The following is a 26,277-nucleotide window of genomic DNA, read 5'->3' as shown; positions in this document are numbered from 1 at the left end:
TCTGGGAATACTGCTTTGCTCCAGTAGAAGGAATCACTGAAGGGAAGTGTCACCACCAGCTGCATGACGACCTCCAGGTCTCTGATGAGGTACTGCATTGGTTTCCAAAAGCTGCCTCGCCACATTCAGTGAAAGTTTGTGGAGTGTAGGTTTTTTTTACCTGTCTTCACTAGATAATGAATGTGTGCGTTCAGAAGGGACATATCCAAATGAAGGAAGAATTGTTTTTTGTACCATTTCATGGTCTTAAGGGCATAATCTATACTGGAGATCATGCTGACAGACTTGTCAACCAGATGCATGTTGGAGGTGTAGTCTGGGACAGAGTGTGGCTTGTAGAGCCTCATCCTGGTCTTGGGATCAACATTGTGGGTGATGGAGTCAGGCGTATGGTGTCAGGGTCATCAACATCACTCTCACTCTCACTATCCTTGTCATCGTGTGGATAATCAGGGTCATTGACATCATCAAAATCACTCAAGCTCACTGTCCATTCCTAATGGCTTCTCAGCACAAGGAGCATCCTCATCAAAGAGAATAGAGTTTATTTTGGCGTCATTGATAGTACGACGTGACGACATCCGTACAGAGTGGGACAGGTGAGGGTACTGGCGTGTTTCCAAGAAGCACGAGGTCTAGTCACGTGATTGCTTGCAAGGATGATTCCAGACAACTCAAGATGTTTATTTATAGCTCTAGGGCCTATAGATATTAGCGAGAATTTTAAGATTTTCAAGGACGTTGAGACACGCCCTAAACCTGGGTGTCCATTACCTTAGCGGATGTTAAACTACTCCCCAAACCACATAGGGTTTAATAATGTAGATGCAGTTTATGTTACATTATGTGTCATATTGGGAAGGTTAAGTTGGTTACCCATAGCCATTCTAGAATAAAGGTCTAACGAGTCTAGTACAATATAGCAGTTTTAACGTGTTAAAAGGTATCACGTGCGGATTTCTGATGTGCGGATGCGTACTAGTACGATATACCCATGCAAAATGAGACAACTGTAGTTAGGTAGGTTTTTCTTGTTTGTGAATTGATTTCGTGCTTTTGGGGTTTGATATTGGGGTATTTTTTTGTCATTGGGAAACCAAATCCTATTTTCCCCATTTGTTCTGTTATTCAAGATAAGAAAATTCATTTAAATATACGCTATATTTTTTTTTTAACCTAACTCATTCATATAATGAGGGATACCTGTAAATGAGATAGATTAAATACTAAAGAACCTCAGAGTGACTTTTCACATATCCATCTGCCCTCCAGTTAGCTGCCTTGCTTCCTTGCTTCAAATTGGCTCAAAGCCTCATTTGGAAAATACTGAGTAAATAGCTGGGTCACTTAGAGGCAGCATGGCTGTGATGTAATGTGGGGGGGGGGGGACCCCCTTTTTTATGGTATATTAGAACATTATATTTTCATTTCTTGCTTGTGTTTAGTTAATAAATAAACCTTATAAGAGTTTGGTGAATTTTGGGGGCCTCTGGTCTCTAACCCCATATTATTGAAGTACTTGCCTTTTTGCAAAACTAATTTTTTATTTCATGAGCATTCTTAGCCCCTATCTTGTGAATCTTCCTCCTCCTGTAATTGAGCTTCTTGTTTTATTTTGCAGCCAAAAGAAGATTATCCAGATTTCACCAAAGTGTACAGCAGTCCCAGTTGGTGGATCACTTGGTCAGAAAGTGACAGTAGTTAAATCTGCTGATGGAAGAATTCTTGTCAAGTCTTCAGAAACCTTGAATAAAGATGTCAACAAGCCTGTGACTACTGTGTCTGTGCCTACCCCAACAAAATCAGTATTGGTTAGTGCAACCAAACAAGTCATTGTGCCCTCAAATCTTGCAAACAAGGAAGGGGAAGGGAAGAAGGATATGGCAGTGTCAAGCAAAAAAGATGATTCCACCTCTGCAAAGAATACCCCTTCTAAAGACAGTAAAAAGGTAAGTGTTTGTAGTCTTAACAAAATGAACACATTAATAATTTATTATTACAGTGGTGTTATAGGCGATTACTAAGAATAAGTAGCACTGACAGGAAAACATATGAAGAAGTACTAAGATTAGCAAAAGCTTAAAGAGAAATACTTGAAATGTACAGAAAAAGAAAAAAAATAGATACTTTGGTCATATAATTAGGAATGAACAGATAATACCAGAAATATTAATGGGCAAAGTTGAGGGTAGGGGGGCCAAGGGAAGGCAGAGACTGGGATGGATGAGTGAAATTAAGACCTGGGTCCCCAGAGAGATACAAAACCTTAAAGGATTGGTAAAAACAGCCTGAGAATGTTTAGAGTGGAGGACTGTGGTCGCCAACCCTCAGATATGAGGACAGAACTCTCATAGGCTGATTACGATAAAAATCCCGAGTACCAGACTAATTAAGCCACGTCAATGTCATTACTCAGATGGATTCCACTATTTGGGCATCCATATCAACAGGGAGACACATCTGTTCAGAAAAACAGCCAGCATATTACACTTACCCAGATTGGCATATTTAAGCTCATAAGAAATTAGTTAAACGAAAATTATCATACTTATCATATACTTTCAGTGGATTCAGTTGTTTTTATTTGAAGTGTGAATAGATATAGGTAGGGTTCTGGATTCTAGAAGCTTTCAGAGCTGCAAAAAATATGTTATTTAATCAATGTTGCTTCACTGTCTCTTTTACAGGTACAGTGACCCCTCCGTTAATGAACTCAATCCGTTCCAGAAGGTCGTTCGTTAACCGAAAAGTTCGTTAACCGAAACCATTGTTTCAATGGCTTTTTGGGTAATTGGTTCCAGCTCACCGAAAATTTCCTAAATTCAACAAAAATGGTAGAAAAGTTCACTTACTTTGAGGTGTGTATGTAGAAGGCTCCTGGATGATGATGATGATGATGATGGAATTTAGAATGGGGGTGGAGGAGAAGGAAGAAGAGAAGGCATTGGGGTGGAAGAGAAGTCACCCTATGGCACCATTTCACCCATAAAATTTTAGCTCTCTGGTGTAATTCAAGATTATTTTCTTTAAATCAACACTGCACTGCATTATATATTGTCAATATATAAAATATATTTCAAAATGACCAATAATTTGCTTGGAAACACAGAAAAAAAGCATTTAGTTGAAGAGAGTCTCAAGCAAGATGTTACCTCCAGTGAAAACAGAGAGACTAACGCCTGTTTGCTGTGTTAAGAGGCTGGATGCCGTGCATTAAACTAGTCACTTTACCTTCAATTATGTTCAATAATTGTTAAAATGACTAAAAAACTGAATATTAAACTTTTAAAATTATTGAACAGTATAAACTTCTTGATATTTACTAAAATAGTAAGGAATTTAAGCCCTAGAACCGATTAATGTATTGGCGGACTGATACTAAAGCTGGTTGCCCGGTCAGTGCAAGCAAAAACATGTTGAGGTCGGTTCGTAAGAACTTCGTTAACCGAATTTTTTTTCGTTAACCGAATTGAAGATCCTTATGGAAGGCAGTTCGTTAATCGAAATTACGTTAAACGAAGTGTTCGTTAAACGAGGGGTCACTGTACTTTAACGGGCAATTTTCGGTGTATTTGGCATCCTGTGTACTGCCGGCAAGGCCGTGGGCTCATAACACTCGTCTTGCCCTCGGTGCCCACCGTTTCTGTGTGGCTGTCGGTCACACTAGAATAACCCGTTATAGTACATCCTTCTTTCCTCACACAGCCAAACTGTGGAATTCTCTGCCTTCTTCTGTGTTTCCATCCTCTTACAATCTGTCTCACTTCAAAAAGCTGGTATGCCTGCATCTTCGTGGTGTAGATTAATATGATCTTTTTCTTTCCTATTTCTTTTCTATGACCTGTGCCCGGGTGGGCTATTCTCCGTAAAAAAAAAAAATGTAGTGAAGATTATGCAGGTGTTTATAGGACCCACTTTCACTTTCAATGGTGATGAAGTGGATTACATTTACGATATGCTTTTAGTAAATTCAATTTCAGATTTCTACATTATCTTGGGAACAGAACGTTTATTGTCAACCATGGCTAGAACTTCAAGTTTATCCTATGCTTCATGGTAAAGCACTTTTTGCTCTTTGCAGCCTTAATCCAAACATATATGCTTGGACATTGTTTTAACAATGTGTGTTATTTATATGTCATGAGAGAACAGGCCTGCACTGAGTAATAGCCACAAGTAGACTAAGTGCAGTACAGCTTTGTTGTCTCATTACTCGGTGGTCCGGTACTCAGGTTTTTTTCTGTAATGTACTGTAATTATTAGTTTTCCATGCTTTCTGTTAATTATAATTGTTGTACAATGATCTGTTGCTATAAATAATACACATACGCAATAGAATATAAAATTAGCAGACATCTTCTTGTCCAGAGCATCACATTAGTGGAGTGGAGATTGGTCAGTATAGTATTTTCTCGATTTAACGAACTAATTCGAGCCACCCTTTCCGTTAAATCAAAATTTCCACTAAATCGAACTTTCCATTATTTTGGCTCAATTTAGCGAAATATTTCAATAAATCGGGCATGATTCCGTTAAATTTCACATCAAACACGCCGTATGGTGCATGGGGTTTGTTTACATCCGCTCAGTCTATGTCCTGCCTCCGTGTGTGTTGTTCACTGCTAGCTCTTGGTCAACTAACTACTGTGCTTATCTATCATGCCAAAAGTCTCTTAGAAGTCTCAGAAAGGAAGTGGTGTGGGGGAGAAAGTGAAAAGAGTGTGGCTTTCAATTGGAAAAAGTTTAGAAATAAGATAAAAAATTTAAAACAATCACCAACTCCCTAGTTTAAGGTAAGCCATGAATAATGTTTCTTATGTGAGGTAGTAGGCAGTTATCAAACAGGGAGGTACTACCGTCTGGGAAGATATTGGAAGCATAATGTATTGTCTAATGGTAGACCCTGCTGCCATATGACATCACAAAAAATGTGACCAAGTCCCAGGTTGCTGATCTGACTTTCTGCCTCATTTACACACAATTGCAAGGTCTCAATTGTTTCTCTTACTTTGACAATACAACATACATATATCGTTTCTCACCTTTGAATTTTTTTCTATATGGTTCTTTATTATTATTATTATTATTATTATTATTATTATTATTATTATTATTATTATTATTATTATTATTACATTTTTGCCCCCAGGCCCTGATGTGGGTCATTGACCTGTGCCCTGGTGGGCTATTCCTGTAAAAAAAAAAAAAATTACATATAATTTGTTTGAGGTGTTATATTGTAATTATATTTCAACAGAAGTGACACTGTGTAATTAACATGCTTCAGTTCCTTGTTATGGCTGTAGGCTGTACAGTACATACATGAATAGGATGACTGTGATCACTGGTAAGGCTGTATACATACATGAATAGGATGACTGTGATCACTGGTAAGGCTGTATACATACATGACTAGGATGACTGTGATCACTGGTAAGGCTGTATACATACATGCCTAGGATGACTGTGATCACTGGTAAGGCTGTATGCATGCATGACTAGGATGACTGTGATCACTGGTAAGGCTGTATACATACATGCCTAGGATGACTGTGATCACTGGTAAGGCTGTATGCATACATGACTAGGATGACTGTGATCACTGGTAAGGCTGTATGCATGCATGACTAGGATGACTGTGATCACTGGTAAGGCTGTATACATACATGACTAGGATGACTGTGATCACTGGTAAGGCTGTATGCATGCATGACTAGGATGACTGTGATCACTGGTAAGGCTGTATACATACATGCCTAGGATGACTGTGATCACTGGTAAGGCTGTATGCATGCATGACTAGGATGACTGTGATCACTGGTAAGGCTGTATACATACATGACTAGGATGACTGTGATCACTGGTAAGGCTGTATGCATGCATGACTAGGATGACTGTGATCACTGGTAAGGCTGTATGCATGCATGACTAGGATGACTGTGATCACTGGTAAGGCTGTATACATACATGACTAGGATGACTGTGATCACTGGTAAGGCTGTATGCATACATGACTAGGATGACTGTGATCACTGGTAAGGCTGTATACATACATGCCTAGGATGACTGTGATCACTGGTAAGGCTTTATGCATGCATGACTAGGATGACTGTGATCACTGGTAAGGCTGTATGCATGCATGACTAGGATGACTGTGATCACTGGTAAGGCTGTATGCATACATGACTAGGATGACTGTGATCACTGGTAAGGCTGTATACATACATGACTAGGATGACTGTGATCACTGGTAAGGCTGTATACATACATGACTAGGATGACTGTGATCACTGGTAAGGCTGTATGCATGCATGACTAGGATGACTGTGATCACTGGTAAGGCTGTATACATACATGACTAGGATGACTGTGATCACTGGTAAGGCTGTATGCATGCATGACTAGGATGACTGTGATCACTGGTAAGGCTGTATGCATGCATGACTAGGATGACTGTGATCACTGGTAAGGCTGTATACATACATGACTAGGATGACTGTGATCACTGGTAAGGCTGTATACATACATGACTAGGATGACTGTGATCACTGGTATGGCTGTATACATACATGACTAGGATGACTGTGATCACTGGTAAGGCTGTATGCATACATGACTAGGATGACTGTGATCACTGGTAAGGCTGTATACATACATGCCTAGGATGACTGTGATCACTGGAAAGGCTGTATACATACATGCCTAGGATGACTGTGATCACTGGTAAAGCTGTATACATACATGCCTAGGATGACTGTGTTCACTGGTAAGGCTGTATACATACATGACTAGGATGACTGTGATCACTGGTAAGGCTGTATACATACATGCCTAGCATGACTGTGATCACTGGTAAGGCTGTACAGTACATACATGACTAGGATGACTGTGATCACTGGTAAGGCTGTATACATACATGACTAGGATGACTGTGATCACTGGTAGGGCTGTGTATACATGCCTAGGATGACTGTATGATCACTGGTAGGCTGTATGCATGCATGACTAGGATAACTGTGATCACTAGTGGGCTGTATGCATACATGACTAGGATGACTGTGATCACTAGTGAGCTGTACAGTACATGCCCTGGATGACTGTGATCACTAGTGGAGCTGTATACATACATGACTAGGATGACTGTGATCACTGGTAAAGGCTGTACAGTACATGCCTAGGATGACTGTGATCACTGTGGTAAGGCTGTATGCATACATGACTAGGACTGTGATCACTGGTAAGGCTGTATACATACATGACTAGGATGACTGTGATCACTGTTAAGGCTGTATGCATGCATGACTAGGATGACTGTGATCACTGGTAAGGCTGTATGCATACATGAGCTAGAATGACCTTGATCACTAGCCAGGCTGTGCAGTATATGCCTAGGATGACTGTGATCACTGGTAGGCTATATGCATGCATGACTAGGATGACTGTGATTACTGGTAAGGCTGTACAGTACATGCCTAGGATGACTGTGATCACTGGTAAGGCTGTATGCATGCATGACTAGGATGACTGTGATCACTGGTAAGGCTGTATGCAGTGCATGACTAGGATGACTGTGATCACTGGTAAGGCTGTATACATACATGACTAGGATGACTGTGATCACTGGTAAGGCTGTATGCATGCATGACTAGGATGACTGTGATCACTGGTAAGGCTGTATACATACATGACTAGGATGACTGTGATTACTGGTAAGGCTGTACAGTACATGCCTAGGATGACTGTGATCACTGGTAAGGCTGTATGCATGCATGACTAGGATGACTGTGATTACTGGTAAGGCTGATACAGTACATGCCTAGGATGACTGTGATCACTGGTAAGGCTGTATGCATGCATGACTAGGATGACTGTGATCACTGGTAAGGCTGTATGCATGCATGACTAGGATGACTGTGATCAATGGTAAGGCTGTATACATACATGACTAGGATGACTGTGATCATTGGTAAGGCTGTATACATACATGCCTAGGATGACTGTGATCACTGGTAAGGCTGTATACATACATGACTAGGATGACTGTGATCATTGGTAAGGCTGTATACATACATGACTAGGATGACTGTGATCACTGGTAAGGCTGTATACATACATGACTAGGATGACTGTGATCACTGGTAAGGCTGACATACATGCCTGGGATGACTGTGATCATGCCATGCAGGATGACTGTGTTCAATGGAAGGCTGTATACATACATGACTAGGATGACTGTGATCATTGGTAAGGCTGTATACATACATGACTAGGATGACTGTGATCACTGGTAAGGCTGTATGCATGCATGACTAGGATGACTGTGTTCAATGGTAAGGCTGTATACATACATGCCTAGGATGACTGTGATCATTGGTAAGGCTGTATACATACATGACTAGGATGACTGTGATCACTGGTAAGGCTGTATACATACATGCCTAGGATGACTGTGATCACTGGTAAGGCTGTATACATACATGACTAGGATGACTGTGATCACTGGTAAGGCTGTATACATACATGCCTAGGATGACTGTGATCACTGGTAAGGCTGTATACATACATGACTAGGATGACTGTGATCACTGGTAAGGCTGTATACATACATGCCTAGCATGACTGTAATCACTGGTAAGGCTGTATACATACATGACTAGGATGACTGTGTTCACTGGTAAGGCTGTATACATACATGCCTAGGATGACTGTGATCATTGGTAAGGCTGTATACATACATGCCTAGGATGACTGTGATCACTGGTAAGGCTGTATACATACATGCCTAGGATGACTGTGATCACTGGTAAGGCTGTATACATACATGCCTAGGATGACTGTGTTCACTGGGAAGGCTGTATACATACATGCCTAGGATGACTGTGATCATTGGTAAGGCTGTATACATACATGACTAGGATGACTGTGATCACTGGTAAGGCTGTATACATACATGACTAGGATGACTGTGATTACTGGTAAGGCTGTATACATACATGACTAGGATGACTGTGATCACTGGTAAGGCTGTATACATACATGACTAGGATGACTGTGATCACTGGGAAGGCTGTATACATACATGCCTAGGATGACTGTGATCATTGGTAAGGCTGTATACATACATGATTAGGATGACTGTGATTGTCATGTGGTAAACATGTACAGGTAGTGAATTAAAATATTGTTTCTTCCTTCCATGAAATACTATCATATACTGTATTTACAAATGAAGTAAAATTTAATAAACTATTTTTCACTACAATATATGTTTCTTCTATAGCTGTCAGACAGTGGAGCTGTGCCAGTAAGTACCTTTATGAGTCTTTTAGAGTTCCATCTGTTTATCTTTGGAATGTAATTTTATGATTGAAGCTTATTATCATGTCACTTACTGTAGTATAAAGTACATTATAGTGCATTTTTTCTCAGCTGAGAAAAGATGCCCCGCCCCCTCCTCAAGAGTTACAGCTGATTGGCTGTTGCAAACCTGTCCGATTTTTTCCTGAAGTAATGATGTGTTTCTAAATGAGTTTGTTTATAATCGTTGGGATGACCGTTCCTGACAAGAAAGATATTTAGCTAAATTATATAAAGAAACATCTTTCATTATTTCAAATATAAGCATTTAGGAAGTTTAACAGAAGTGTTATACATGAATTAACTGTTAAACTCTGGTAGCAAATTCATGCTTTCGGAGGATGCATTTAATATAAAGTTTTACCCCGCTTAACGCGCTTTCACTTAACGCGTTTTCGCATATACGCGGTGCCTTGCCAAAGCTGAACTTTCACTTAACGCGGGTTTTTTCCACATATACGCGGTGAATGTCCGAGACGCTATTTTTAGATTTGCCCCACCCGCCACCCTGCCTGACTGCCTGTTTTAGCTCATAAAATTCATACAAATTACCAGGCCAGAATATAATTTACATTGCTGGAATTCTTATAATTTGGTGATCATTTTGAATATAAACATCATATATTTTGCTTTAAACTTACAATTTTTAGATAAAAATTTTTCTCTAGGTAACTATGGTATCTTTTGTCCAAAATATATGACATTTATATTCAAAATATTCCTGGTCTTACAAGGAATCCAGCAATGTCAATTATATTATCCTAACTTTAGTTTGAGGTATTATTTATTAAAATTTAGTGGTTATCCCACACATCTCCTTGGGACGGTTGGTGGGGGGTGGGGGGGAGGGAGGGACCAACCGACCATCTGTTACCGTGTGAAGAATTATTATTTTTTTTTATTAACTGAAGATATTTGTTTTAGCTCATAAAATTCATACAAATTACCCGGTCAGAATATAATTTACATTGCTGGAATTCTTATAATTTGGTGATCATTTTGAATATAAACATCATATATTTTGCTTTAAACTTACAATTTTTAGATAAAAAATTTTCTCTAGGTAACTATGGTATCTTTTGTCCAAAATATATGACATTTATATTCAAAATATTCCTGGTCTTACAAGGAATCCAGCAATGTCAATTATATTATCCTAACTTTAATCTGAGGTATTATTTAATACTAAATGTTAAAAACTCTGGAAGGGAGGATTGGTGGGGGGTGGGGGGAGGGTTGGGACTGACCGCGCGGTTGGAAGAGGGGGGGAGGCAAGGTGGGGTACTTTGATTGACAGATAGTGTCGTGAAGATTATTTTTTTTTTATTAACTGAAGATATTTGTTTTAGCTCATAAAATTCATACAAATTACCCGGTCAGAATATAATTTACATTGCTGGAATTCTTATAATTTGGTGATCATTTTGAATATAAACATCATATATTTTGCTTTAAACTTACAATTTTTAGATAAAAATTTTTCTCTAGGTAACTATGTTATCTTTTGTCCAAAATATATGACATTTATATTCAAAATATTCCTGGTCTTACAAGGAATCCAGCAATGTCAATTATATTTTCCTAACTTTAGTTTGAGGTTATCCCACACATCTCCTTGGGACGGTTGGTGGGGGGTGGGGGGGGGAGGGAGGGACCGACCGACCATCTGTTAGCCGGCTGTGTAGTGTGAGAGGGGGAGGGAGTTGAGTCCATTATTTGAATGGACATTAACTTGGCGACTGTATTTCTCTATTTCTCTTAAGTATTAATTGTGTGCATGTACCATCATAAAATTAAGATGTTATTTTTACTACAACATAGGTATGTGCCTTCAAAAAGTGGAGTTTGGGGGTCGGGCCGGTTTCTATTGGAATTAATCCCATATGTTCTGTTGTTCACTTAACGCGGATTTCAGTTAACGATTTCACTTAACGCGGGACCCTCTGGGTTCAATTGACCGCGTTAAGTGGGGTACAACTGTATATACTTATTTTTACCTACAATGAGGCATATAAAGATAAATTATATATCAGTAATACTACATTATGCAAAAACAACATTTTTAAAGATCAGAATCACATTGAAATATTACACGACCATCAACAGAGGCAGGAAATATGACTGCGAACAATAGGGGGCAGGGAAAAAACACTTTTATTTGAGTTGCAGGCTGCACTTTTCAGGCATCGTTTGTATGGCTGTAACAAACACCTGTGCAAAATTTCATGCCATTTCATGCATACTTACCCTGCCGCATCGCGAACGACTTTTTGTCAACTTTTAGTGTATACCAAAAATTAGGTGTCATTTAATGTTTTCCAGGATAATGATAAATTTTACATGGGTGACATCGATTTAATTCACATGTTATTTTACAGGTACACCGTATAGAAAATCATTACAAGTTCATATTGAAATTCTTTTTTGTGCGGAACCTTGGCATCATTTTCCTAGACAATAATCTTTGCCTAATATATCCATCTCTCGATTCGTATCCCGTCACTTCAGTGCAAGCTTCAGTCATCACTTTTATGCCTCTCTCGACCGCCTGAGTGCTGTTTGGCCACTTGGGCACCACTAATGGTGTCTCAAGAATGTCATTAACCTGTAGATTTGACAGAGAAGCAATGTAAGGAGGCTCAGTCTTGAGTTCATTCCTCCAGTTAATCATGGAATGATAGTTTTTTGCTTGCCACTTTAGTTTCGGAGTCACCACCTTTCTCATGTTGACTACAGGAGGCACATCCTCATTCCCATCTCCATCTTTACCCTCCTCATCAGTATAGTTTAACAAATTCTCGTCAACAGCAGCATCAGAATCTTCCTCCTCCTCTTCAGATCTGCCAGTGCATTCTTCCTTTTGCTGATTCTCCTCTCTAATTTTTCTTATCATTGAGACAGCTTTTTCTCTAACAGTCATGTCCTCATCTGCACACATACCAAGAAGAAGTTGATCTGTGTGGGCGAAGTATGCATTTCTCTGGACAGCCTTCTTCACTATCGTCTCCTCCTCACTATTCAGGTGTTTCATATATAGCAGGGACTGGAATACGTTCCTTGAGCCGTGTGTTACGTAAGGGTGTATCTTGATGTAAAACCACATTGGAGCACTGAACTTTATTATTGTAATGACAATTCTTTTCAACTCATGGCTGGGTCTTGATGTTGCTACATACAGCCTGAGGATTCTACTCCATAAGGTGTTCCACCTTGACACACAGGGAGGACCTGGCTCAATAGCAGCCAAGTCATCTTCAACAACACCTGTGATAACTCCTTTACAAATCCTATACAGGTATTTCTGATCCCAGGACAGATCTTTCTTCACTTCATCATTAAACACAGGGAAATCAGGGAAACTGACTGGCTGGAAGGCGACAACTGGAAGCTCAGACAAAGACTCCTTGATCTGCTTTCCAATGGGACCACGCCAATGCTCAGGACCACTTGGTTTACCATCATAGTGATAAAAAACTGCGCGGAAAGGCAGCTCATTTCTGTGAAGCTGACATATGAAATAATGGAGCGGGTGACCAAGTAACATTTCAAGATGATGAATGACTCCATTTTCTGATCCTACATTTACATTGGTTCCATCACAACCAACACACACAATGGGCTGCTGGGTTAGATTTTTCTCCACCAGAAACTCGTGAATAGTTTTGGCAATCTGCTTTCCGTGTCCAGTCTTGGGAGTCACATGTGTGAGATATTCATTGCCAGGCTCAACCATGATGACATAATGATCTTTCACCATCATCCTCGAACTCCATTTCTCGGTCTTCTCATTCTTTATCATCACACGAGTGGCGGTCTTCTTACCATCAAAATAGAGTGACGTCAAATTATCTAAACTAGCCATCTCAATTTCTTGCCTCTTAAATCGGTATTTTTGTCTCGCATCCCGCAGCTTATGTGGTCCAATAACCTGACTCTTGTCATCCTTTGTGATAATGCCATAGTCAGTTAAGGTGGCAGTAGCAATGGCAGCTCCAGCATAATCACTAATCAAGTATCGGTCACAAGCGGCAGCCAGTGTAGGGAGTCTTGTCCGGTTCTGAGAACTGGTGTCTGTCAGAGCCCTTGGATCAGGGACAAAATCAGCATCAGTATTGACGAGAGGAATATCTCTTGAATCATCTGAATTAACCTCAACATAAGGAATATCTCCAGCTACCAGATATCTATGTTTTTGCTCAAGCTGTCTCCTAACTCTGTCCGCATCATGCTTCTCTCTTGCCGTCACTCTGTCCCACATCTTCGTCACTTTCATGTCAACCCCTGCAATCTTCATCTTCCTATCACCTCGCTGGTCAAGGAGAAACTGCACCTCACGTTTGGGAACTTTTATAACACTGAACAGAACATTGCACCGCCACAGCGGCTGTTTGGCTAGTACTGTAGGTAAATTTAAAAATTTCAGTAGAAAATGCGGCAGACTAAACCTCGACATATCAGCTTCAAATTTGGCATGGAGTCTTAGATATGTATAAGGAACAATGCCTGAAGAGTGCAGCTTTGAGCAAAATTTCACTGCCCCCTAGCGAACAACTTCATATCTTTCCCATCTCTGCTAACAGTCGTGTAATATTTCAATGTGATTCTGATCTTTAAAAATGTTGTTTTTGCATAATGTAGTATTACTGATATATAATTTATCTTTATATGCCTTATTGTAGGTAAAAATATGTATATATATTAAGTGCATCCTCCGAAAGCATGAATTTGCTACCAGAGTTTATCAGTTAATTCATGTATAATACTTCTGTTAAACTTCCTACATGCTTATGTTTGAAATAATGAATGTATGTTTCTTTATATAATTTAGCTAAATATCTTTGTCGTCAGGAACGGTCATTCCAACGATTATGAATAAACTCATTTAGAAACACATCATTACTTCAGGAAAAAATTGACAGGTTTGCAACAGCCAATCAGCTGTAACTCTTGAGGGGGGGGGGTCATCTTTTCTCACCTGGGAAAAAATGCACTATGGTGGTATTATCATGTCACTTACTGTAGTGTAGAGTTCAGTAGTAGTATTATCATGCCACTTACTGTAGTATAAAGTACAGTACCTGTAGTAGTATTATCTTGTCACGTACTGTAGTATAAAGTTCAGTAGTAGTATTATCACGTCACTTACTGTAGTGCCATCATCCATATGAGGAAAAAATCATTGGAGAGTCTGTCCAGTTACTTTGGTCATGTGAGCATCTCCTTCATCTTATTATCAAAATTCCAACAAGACTTGTGTGAAGGTCTTTTAAGGCATTTTCCTTGTTGATATACAGTCACCTGTACTTAAGATATACCTGGTACAGTAAAGTGGTTGGCACATTTTCTGAGAAGTGGCACCTAATAGTGCACCATATTTAGCAGAATGACATGAAACAGCCTTTTAATAGTGGTCAGACTAAGGTGATAAGTATGTCATCCTTCTATTATCTATGAATGTTCATATTTCCTGATTGGTTATAATTTACAATAATAATGCCAAATATAATGTCATTGCCTCTTGTCTGCTATCTTTGTGGTGTTGATGGTGAGGTGGTGTGACATCAGGAGATGGGGAAGGGGGATCCCTGCCCAGAGGTAAAATTGTGAGGGCTACGCCACTGCTCATGTTCAATAAATAATCCTTCTCAATCCTGTTCTAATATCTCATAATAGTTTATATACTGTACTTTTCAGCTTTCCATGATTCAAATAAAATTCTTAGATTATACTGTGTAAATATCCACTAATAGTCGTATATTCTGGTAGTGTGGTGATGCTGGGTCACCTTAGTTTGACCACTATTAAGGGAGGAGTCCAGTTTAAGGTGTAAGTGCTTTTAATTTTGGTCGATTGTTATGATATTCTTGTCATCAATCAAGGATCATATGTACATCATTTCTAGTGCCATGACCTCCTTCTGCCCTTTAATTTTTTTTCAATCCCTTACACCCTTTCTCACCCCTTTCTAAATTTTCAAGGTAGTATTTCTCCATTACTCTTTTCTACTTTGCATTGAAATTGATATTGCTAAGAGATCTAGTATTGTCATTGAATATTACAAGGTGAGATGTTTATTTTTGTCTTTGGTTTTAGGGATATAAATTTATAAATTTGGTGGAAATTTTTGCCAAAATATCGAGATAAAATATTCAACCAAAAATAAATCTTACAAGATAGAAAATATTGGACTCTGGAGTTATGTTGAGGAAAGGTTCTTCCTATGCTGAGTTTTTGTTTCATTGAAATTGGTCAAAAACTGGCAGAGAAATTCCAGTCTTGAGTGTTGGAAAATTAATTTTGAGATACAGGCTGATGAAGTTTCTCAACCTTTCTTTCCTGCGTAATTGCTCATTGTGAGCTGATTTTACTCTGTGCTCCAAGTGCACATCATTACAATACTCTAAATGTGGCTTAGAAATAAAGAAAATTGGCTAAAAAACTGTAAAATAAGAGAACTGAAGAGCATGGGTGTGCACGTGTGGAAGTGAACATATGTATTGAGGCAGTGATCTGTAACTGGTCACCCGCACTCTCCCTCTCCCTCTGTGACGTCACGGCATACAGGCAACACTCTCTTCACTCATCTTGGTGACTGCCTGGCTGAACTGTGTTGCATGTATACTGTATGTACCAGTAGATGTGAGGAACAAATAAATAAAAAATATTAATAATACAGTAGGGTCGGGATATATAGCGACTGTATATATAAAAAAAATTTATTGTGACTACCCAAATTATCGACATTTTCCTATATATAGCGATATTTTTTTTATTTCGCGAGTGAAACGGGCAGGAAATATTTTTTATCACGACTACCAAAATTATCGACATTGTCTTGCCACCACCGCATGTTGTTTACTGTTACCTCTCAATCGACTAACTACGCTGAGCACCTTAGCTTTTGTATTTATTCAAGACATCTTCAGATGCAACTGAATTTGCAGGGACTGAGAGAGGCTTATATACAATGGGTGACCTTACATAACATCAAGTCAGGTCAATAACATGGGATCCAGTAATCCACACACCACCTCACTGCAAAGAAAAGAAGAGCTTATAAAAAATGGATGATTTAACAACAGGTCAGGTCAACTCAGGTCAAAAAACAGGAGACCCAATACAGGTAGTTCTGCTATAACGCGATAGTTGTGTTCTTGTAAAACATCGTGTTATAGAAATTCGCGTAATAGAAATAACGGCTTATGGAGAAAATAGGGTTAGGTGCAGATTACTCCAAATCGAAAAAAATATTCGTAGTTAGCCTAACACAAAGGATAGCACAGTCTAAATAAATGTTACATTCATATCTAATAATGAAATCATACAGCAAATGTTACACTTTACCTTGAAAAAATATGAATATAACTTGATGGAGGAGAAGGTTGATGTTGAGGAGTCATGAAACATCAAGCTTTTCTTCAAGTGTTATAGCCTTTCTTTTACGATCACCACCGGAAATGCGATCACCAAAACGCTTCCCAGAGATATTCTTCTTTTCCATAGTCACAAAATTGGAGAAACAGTAATCAGAATTCACTGAGGACGCTTAAAAACTTCACATGTGTTTCAAACTGAACGTGTGGAGTAAACAGAGCGCGCGGGTCTAAAACGCTATATATTTTGTTTTTCTCTCTTATTTAAAATTTTACAATTTACATATACTATACAGGTATACTGTATACATAAATATTACATAAATTATTTCTGCAATTGTTCACAAACAAAACACATAAATCAATTGAACATGTGATGTCGAACGTGAACTGTAAACACTGCATAACCCCACGCCAAGCCACAACACTGTACAGTACACTTTAAACACTACGTATTTAGTTTTTCTCTTTTATTTAAATTTTTACAATTTACTTACAGTATATATATATGTAAATTGTAATTTACATATTATTCATATTATGCTAGAGCGCCCACAAAACATGAGAAACGTTTGAGTCCCCCAGTAGAGATGTCCGTTCTCTATCCACTTCAGGATGTCTTAGTCCTCCGTTTTCTTTTTGTGTACTCGCTCAGGGACTCAAGTATTTCTGTATATAACACAGGATGATAAGGGAATTTTAAATTATGAGTGAATGAATTTACTATACAGTGATCAATTAACATAATTTTGATGTGTTTAAGTAGTATTCCGGCGCCTTCAGCCTAGTAATGTTACGACATTCGTATCACTCACTCTAAACCATGAATTTCATCCATACAGAGAGAGAGAGAGAGAGGCCAAGCGCTCTGTTTACATCACACAGACATAAATATTACATACCGTATATCTCGGCCTATTTTATAATCGCAGTCATGTACTGAATATTCTATGTAAAAAATATAAATTTTAAATGAATTATTTATAGTGTGGTCGACTTCCTACACAGAGACGGGCTATAAATAGCCTTCTTATCTCCTCTCCATCTATTACCCTCTGTTCTCAGAGAGAAGGTCTTGGTAAATAACTTTTGTTTGTTTATTTTCATTGTTTGTCTACTTTATCATGTTGTATCAAAGTAATATAACTAAAATTTGTGTATAGGTAGTAGGCAGCTACCAAACAGGGAGATACTACCGCCTGGGAAGATATTGGAAGCATAATGTACAGTATTGTGTAATGGTAGATCCTACTTCCATATGGCATCACAAAAATTTTGATCAAGTCTTAGGTTGCTGATCTATCTTTCTGCCTCATTTACACACAATTGCAGTTTCAATTGTTTCTCTTCCTTTGACAACACAACATACATACAATATAATGTTTCTCACCTTTGATCTTTTTTCCTTTTTGCATTTATTTATGGTTGGTTATTTAAAATAAGGCCAATTCACTTAAACTATTGGCATCAAATTTTGCCGGCTGGTGTACACTAGTGACTCACTTAAGCTTCGGTTATTTAACTGGAACTAATGTCGGTGTGAGTAAAATATTTCGATTTACTTGAAATAGATTTGCCGATTTATTTGTTTATTTATTTATTTATAATATACTGTAATATATTTAACACACTGCAAGTATTTTCTTTAATTTATATACTTGTTTCGCGAAAAAGGGAGGCTACCATTAAACCTGGTAGGTGAAGTTGACCAGACATTTATGGTGATCATTAAGGACCAAACTCCGAATCCATGACGTGACTTCTGTTCATCATTTATATCCTAAATTTACCACTGTCGGTAGTTTCAAGAATTGACGCAGTCATTTACTGAATATTCTTTGTAAAAAAATAAATTTTAAATTAATTATTTATAGGAGATAAGTATTATCATCCGTAAATATACAGATATGCATTACTGACCACCTCCAAACACAAGGACGGCTAAAAATAGCCACAGGCGGTCACAGTCAAGGTCACTTTCCCTTTCTTGTCACTGGCAAATGGGGGGGGGGTGGTGATGATAGCAGCTGTGTTTATTACCGGGGTATATTGTTCTTTTACGGTATGTTAGACAGGTTTATAGTACATTTTTATTATTTTAATATACAGTACCGGTAATCTTCATTTTAATCCAGCTTCCCAAACGTAAGTTTCATTATAAAATAATAAGTGGTAGGACCTTGAGTGGTTTACGATGTTTCCATCACCACTCTTGACACGCTAAACCGCAATATTTAAGAGGTAAGAATTTTATATCTGGTGCCTAAGACGACCCCCTAACTTTGGGCTAATTTTTTTATGGTTCAAATTCCTTCTTATAGGTCGAGATATACGGTAAATTATTTTTGCAATTGTTCACAAGCAAAACACATAAATCAGTTGAACATGTGATGTCGAACGTGAACTGTAAACACTGCATAACCCCGCGCCAAGCCACAACAACAGTTTGAGTGGAATCGCGTTAGAGCAAACGCGTTCACGTTTTACAAATATTGTTCCTCTATTCATCAATCGCGTTAGAGCCAATTCGCGTTGTCAAAACACGCGTTATAGCAAAACTCCCTGTAATCTATCTTACATCCACCTCAAATGCTTTCAAACCATTTTTAATTTGAGTTATTATTCATTAACCCTTACGCCCTGGGTGACGTAATAAGACACTCGCCTATTCCCGCCAGTGTTTAAATGCCCAACGTGGGTTATCAGGTTCCAGTGTGTTTATGTGTCTGTCACACTACACACGCTCGGCCACAGGGAAGCTTCCTGAACTTAATTACCTACTTTTGTTTTGTTTCATTTTTATTTTCATTTTATTATATTGTATCAAAATAATATTGCTAAAAGTAGTGTAGTTGTATTGTAGTGTAGTATTACTGGAAAATAATGCTATTATTATGTTATAAATGTATTTTTATTGTGGAATTATTGTTATTTTATTCATTTCTTGCTCTACCAAACACAAAGACAGCCAGCCAGACAGCCTAGCGACCGACTGTGTTTGTGTTGCCAAGCACTTTTTATGAAAAATAATGCAAATAAAACATTCTAAATGAATTATTTATAGCAAATAAGTATTATGATCAGTAAATATATGCATAATTGACCATCTCCGACACAAAGGCAAGCTAAAAATAGCTGCTAAGTGCGTAGGTGACCACGAGCTTATCTGTCAAAACAACAGTCCCCCTATATCCTTTCCCCCCCCCCTCCCTCCCTCAACACTACCAGGGTAGTTTCTAGAGGGTCAATATATAGTTTTTGTTACTTATTTTTTATTGTTTTATTATTTAAAAAGGTTAAAAAAAAATTGAAAAGCTTTGATTTTTCTCAATTTACCCACGGGTGGGGGTACTGCCAGCGGCACCCTAACCCGGGGCTTAAGGGTTAATTAATACCCCAGCACCACGACACTCTATATCTCTCTCTCTCTCTCTCAACCTTATCCCACCCTCCAACCCTACCACCACCCCTCTCCCATGGATGATCTCATTCCCAAACACAGACTGATGCAAGCAGGTGAATAGTTAAGAACAGGGCTACTGTTTATCTGTACCTTGCTTTTCCGTACGTGCTGATTGGTTACCTTCTTGCACTGTGATTGGTTACCGTTTGAGGTCACAAAACCATTTTCTCGTTGTCAATTCAGAAAACATGATACTATACAAAGTAAACTAATGAAAAAATGCAATTAACTTTAGTATTTGTTTCTAATTAAAGTTTAAGATAGAAATGATTAATGTTTGTATCTTAAGTGACAATTGTTACAAAACAACATTGATATATATATAATATGCAGTAAGATCTTGTATTTCGCGATTAATATACAGTGGTCCCTCGGTTAACGAGCGCCTCGGTTAACGAGATTTCGGTTAACGATTTACCTTCCATAAGATTCTTAACTTCAGTTAACGAGCAATCCCTCGATTAACGAGTTTTTTACGAGCCGACTTCAACGTGTTTTCGCTTGCATTTGGCGGTCCACCAGCTGTAGTATTAGTCCGCCAATACAGTAATCGGTTTTAGGGCTTAAATTCCTTACTATTTTAGTAAATATCAAGAAGTTTATACTATTCAATAATTTTAAAAGTTTAATATTAACTTTTTTAGTCATTTTAACAATTATTGAACATGATTGAAGGTAAAGAAACTAGTTTCTGGCGTGCCATCCAGCCTGTTAACACACCAGACAGGCGTTAGTCTTTCTCTGTTTTCATTGGAGGTAGCATCTTGCTTGAGACTCTCTTCAACTAAATGCTTTTTTTCTGTGTTTCCAAGCAATTATTGGTCATTTTGAAATATATTTTACATATTGACAATATATAATGCATGCAGTGTTGATTTAAAGAAAATAATCTTGAATTGCACCAAGAGAACTAAAATTTTATGGGTGAAATGGTGCCATGGGGTGACTTCTCTTCCACCCCAATGCCTTCTCTTCTTCCTTCTCCTCCACCCCCATTCTAATTCCCATCATCATCATCCAGGAGCCTTCTACATATACACCTCAAAGTAAGTGTACTTTTCTACCTTTTTTGTTGAATTTAGGCAATTTTCGGTGAGCTGGAACCAATTACCCAAAAACCCATTGAAACAATGGTTTCGGTTAACGAGCAACCTGCTGGAACGAATTGTGCTCGTTAACCGAGGGACCACTGTAGACTGGAAAAACTGCGCCAAATTCAAATTCATAAACTAATGGGAAAAATAACAATATAGACTGGCCACTCAACATCAACTTCTGAGTTTCCCATTTTTAACCTCCAAATGATACAAATTCTGCCTTTATTGACCTGATTGTGCTTTTCGGAAACTAGTTTTTAGGCCTTCCTCAAGTAACTTAATCACACTCTACTTATCCTGCATCGAGTACTTGGCAAACTTAACTCCCTTATGATAGTCCCGGTTCTCCTTTTCCTTATTTGGTCGCTTAAGTGGATCTGTCCCACCCCCACCAGCACCAGTAGGACTCCCAGTAGAGGTAGAGGCCATTATCTTAACTCGACAGGTGGTAGCACCACCCACAAAATCACACAATAGCAGTCCGGGCAATTCGATCACCAGAATGCTTCTTGGAAACAATCTTCTTACCTTGTCTTTCCATATTCATTGCTAACACAACAAAATTGGAGAAAACAGCGAAAATCATGGAGTAATCGACAGAAACTGCGCAATTCAATTGATCACGTGATGTAAACAGAGAGCGCTGGTGTAAATCATTATTAGTCCTCACTGCGAAACATTCTTTTTACTTAATCTTTTCATGCAGTATTTATGCGTAACAGCTAAATTTGAAAAAAAAGAACGAAATTTACAGAGTTCCTCTCAAAAAACACTTCACAAACAAAGGACTAATCGTTGAACATGTGATGTCAAACGTAAACTGAAAACATTGCGTAACCCCGCGCCACGCTTTAAACGTTGAGGATGGAATCGTGTTAAAGCTAACATTCGTATGCAAAAGTTCGCTTTTTACAATTGGCATTCCCCTATTCATCAATCGCGTTACAACCAATTCGCGTTGACAAAACACGCGTTGTAGCAGAATTGACTGTAACTGGTATGAGGGCTGTGACGTTATTCAAGACGGTGCCCAGCATTCATCTTGCTGTATCTCTTTCAGTTGGCTGGGGAGCTCCCGAAACTCATGGTATGTTACACCAAATATAAGACTTGGTTACATTAGGTAGTGCTCGCGAAATGAAATCGCGGGAAATATGAGATCTTACTCTGTGTGTGTGTGTGTTCAGTTGAGTCTGGATTTACGCGGTTTTTGTTTACGTGTTTTGTCATTTACGCGGTGCCTCGCCAGAATTTAAATGCTTTAATTTCGCGGTAAATTTGGTCATTTACGCGGAGAGCAGCTGGCGGTCCAGCCGCGCACCATTTTGGATTCAAACCTCCCACCATCTCCCGCCATGCCTGACCACAAGCGGGGGGAGGGGTGCGCTGTTTCGTTATCGGTGACATCATATGACATATCGGACTGCGATTGGGTCACGCATCCTTACCTCCCTCCCCCGCTAGCTATGATTGGTTTAATGTAATATGACATGCCCTGCCACGGGAGGGAAGAAGTCGCTGACCTAGCAGGGCCTGTCTCATTGTTCTCAGTCCGCGTATACAGTTCTCTCTTGTGCCTGCTATTCCCCTCACAACTCACAATGGCTGCCGCGGGACCCCCACCACCAGAGTAAAACATTGAATTACCTGGACTAAGTCATGATGATGTGAAGGAAATCATTGAGTTGGGGGAGAAACTTAAGCTCATCCTTGCCAACAACCCAGACAAGCATCGGTATGAAGCGTCTAGTAACCATCTGACGAAATTTGTGGAGCTGTATATCCAGATCTATCTCAACAACATCAATGCTAGTCGTCAACGTAGTATTGAGGACTTCCTCGCCCGCAACCCACCACAACCACTGTCAGCCCAAGTCAGTGATAGTGATGTTGACAGTGAGGATATGGACTTTGAGGGGTTTGTCTGGGAGGCCCTGCAAAACTCTGCGAGTAGGGAAAGTGATTCACCGGAGGGCAACTAATCTGCCCTCTGCCGCGGAATCAGCCGCCATCCACATGTGCCAACCCAGCTTTTCTACTAACGTAATTGCTAAAAAACCTAATATTATTGATATTTCTCTTAATTTTTAATCATGTGTGAATACCATCATAAAATTAAGATGTTATTTTTACTACAACGTAGGTATTGTGTCGGAAAAAGTGGAATTTGGGGGTCGGCCCAGTCTCTATTTCAATTAATCCCATATGTTCTGTTATTTCATTTACGTGTTTCTTGTTTTACGCGGGCCTCCACAGGTTCAATTGACTGCGTAAATAAAGACCCAACTGTGTGTGTATATATATGGGTATATATACATATATATATATCTATACATATATATATCTATATATATCTATCTATATATATATTTACAATCAACACCTCAACCCGCCAGGATTCGAACCCACGGCCCACGAGCCCATGACTATGACCGGGGAACGCTACCTACTGGACCACCAGGATACTAAAAGCAGTCCTAGACTCTGTTATATTTCACACAAAGCCTGTTCAACGAGCTTATGGCGCCGTGAACCTCTAATGGGGACTACCCCATGAAATATATATGGATCCTCGTGTTTCGAAGCCAGATTTGGTAAAAACGTTGCTCTGACCACCTACGTGATACGGGTAGTCCCCATTAGAGGTTCATGGCGCCATAAGCTCGTTGAACAGGCTTTGTGTGAAATATAACAAAGTCTAGGACTGCTTTTAGTATCCTGGTGGTCCAGCGGTTAGCGTTCCCCGGTCACAGTCATAGGCTTGTGGGCCGTGGGTTCGAATCCTGGCGGGTTGAGGTGTTGATTGTATGCAGTCCAATGCAGCTTTTTATTGGGCTAATGAAATATATATATATATATGTGCGATAATCATAAGTGAGTATTAAAACATGGGTCGCCAGGTGCAGTACAGATCAGTTCGTACTCACCCCTGAAGATGTGAATTACACGTAAAGCTTTTGGGAGCTTCGCGGTTTTCTTCTTTCTTCTCGTGGTTATCAGCATATACTCTAGATCACGCTACACCTACAGTGATTTACTTGCATATATATATATATATATATGTATATATATATATATATATATATATATATATATATATATATATATATATATATATATATATATATATATATATATATATATATATATATATATATATATATATATATATATATATATATATATATATATATATATATATATATATATATATATACATACAGTCAACCCTCACTTTACGCGGTTAATGTTACCCACAGGGTACCGCGGAAAGTGAGAATCGCGTAAAGTGAATAACATAACATATGGGATTAAATGAAATAGAGACCAGCTGACCCCCAAACTCCTCTTTTTCCAACACAATACCCATGTTCTAGTAAAAATAACATCTTAATTTTATGATGGTACATGCACACAATTAATACTTAAGAGAAATAGAGAAATACAGTCGCCAAGTTAATGTCCATTCAAATAATGGACACGACTCCCTCCCCCTCTTCTCACACTACACTCGCTGGCTCTTCCCTCTCTGAGAAATTTTGGGGGGATAACCAGGTATAGTAACAAAAAATACCTCAAACTAAAGTTAGGATAATATAATTGACATTGCTGGATTCCTTGTAAGACCAGGAATATTTTGAATATAAATGTCATATATTTTGCACAAAAGATAATATATTTACTCAGAGTAAACATTATATCTAAAATTTGTATGTCTAATGCAAAATCTATGATGTTTATATTCAAAATGATCATCAAATTGTAGGAATTCCAGCAATGTAAATTATATTCTGGCCGGGTAATTTGTATGAATTTCATGAGCTAAATAAAAACATTATACTTCACCCGCGTAAAGGAGTATACGCACCGCGGTATGGGTTCCTTCAGGGTACCGCGTAAACGTGGAAACGCGGAATGTGAGAGCGCGTAAAGCGAGGGTTGACTGTATATGTATGTTGACTGTATATATATATATATATATATATATATATATATATATATATATATATATATATATATATATATATATATATATATATATATATATATATATATATACTGTATATATATATGTATATATATAATATATAATATATAAAATATATATATATATATAATATATAAAATGTATATATATATATATATATAATATATAAAATATATATATATATATAATATATAAAATGTATATATATATATATATATAATATATAAAATATATATATATATATAATATATATATATATATATATATATATATATATATATATATATATATATATATATATATATATATATATATATATATATATATACAGTAACTCGCTAATCCACCCTGTTAACGTAATTTCGACAATCTAACTGCCTTCCATAAGGATCTTCAATTCGGTTAACGAAAAAAAATTCGGTTAACGAAGTTCTTACGAACCGACCTCAACATGTTTTCGCTTGCACTGACCGGGCAACCAGCTTTAGTATCAGTCCGCCAATACATTAATCGGTTCTAGGGCTTAAATTCCTTACTATTTTAGTAAATATCAAGAAGTTTATACTATTCAATAATTTTAAAAGTTTAATATTCAATTTTTAGTCATTTTAACAATTATTGAACATAATTGAAGGTAAAGTGACTAGTTTAATGCGCGGCATCCAGCCTCTTAACACAGCAAACAGGAGTTAGTCTCTCTCTGTTTTCACTGGAGGTAACATCTTGCTTGAGACTCTTCAACTAAACGCTTTTTTCTGTGTTTCCAAGCAAATTATTGGTCATTTTGAAATTTATTTTACATATTGACAATATATAGTGCAGTGCAGTGTTATTTTAAAATAATCTTGAGTTACACCAGAGCTAAATTTTATGGGTGAAATGGCGCCATGGGGTGACTTCTCTTCCACCAATGCCTTCTCTTCTTCCTTCTACTCCACCTACATTCTAAGCCCATCATCATCATCATCCAGGAGCCTTCTACATACACACCTCAAAGTA

The 26,277-nt window shown here is 38.1% G+C and overlaps 1 protein-coding gene across 1 annotated transcript in view; it reads left to right on the top strand.

The window, feature by feature from the left end:
• The first annotated feature begins 63 nt into the window (after nt 1–63).
• Nucleotides 64–26,277, top strand: part of LOC121867079 (nuclear speckle splicing regulatory protein 1-like) — a 95,114-nt gene continuing 68,900 nt past the window's right edge. The window contains exons 1-4 of the mRNA XM_042366834.1: nt 64–89; nt 483–599; nt 1,622–1,949; nt 9,281–9,304. Of these exons, the coding sequence (XP_042222768.1) occupies nt 64–89; nt 483–599; nt 1,622–1,949; nt 9,281–9,304 (495 nt within the window). The remainder of the gene's footprint in view (nt 90–482; nt 600–1,621; nt 1,950–9,280; nt 9,305–26,277) is intronic.

Source organism: Homarus americanus, unplaced genomic scaffold (assembly GCF_018991925.1).
Source record: "Homarus americanus isolate GMGI-L3 unplaced genomic scaffold, GMGI_Hamer_2.0 scaffold6317, whole genome shotgun sequence".
Classification (NCBI taxonomy): Eukaryota; Metazoa; Arthropoda; class Malacostraca; order Decapoda; family Nephropidae; genus Homarus; species Homarus americanus.
This window is presented reverse-complemented; position numbering and strand designations above follow the sequence as displayed.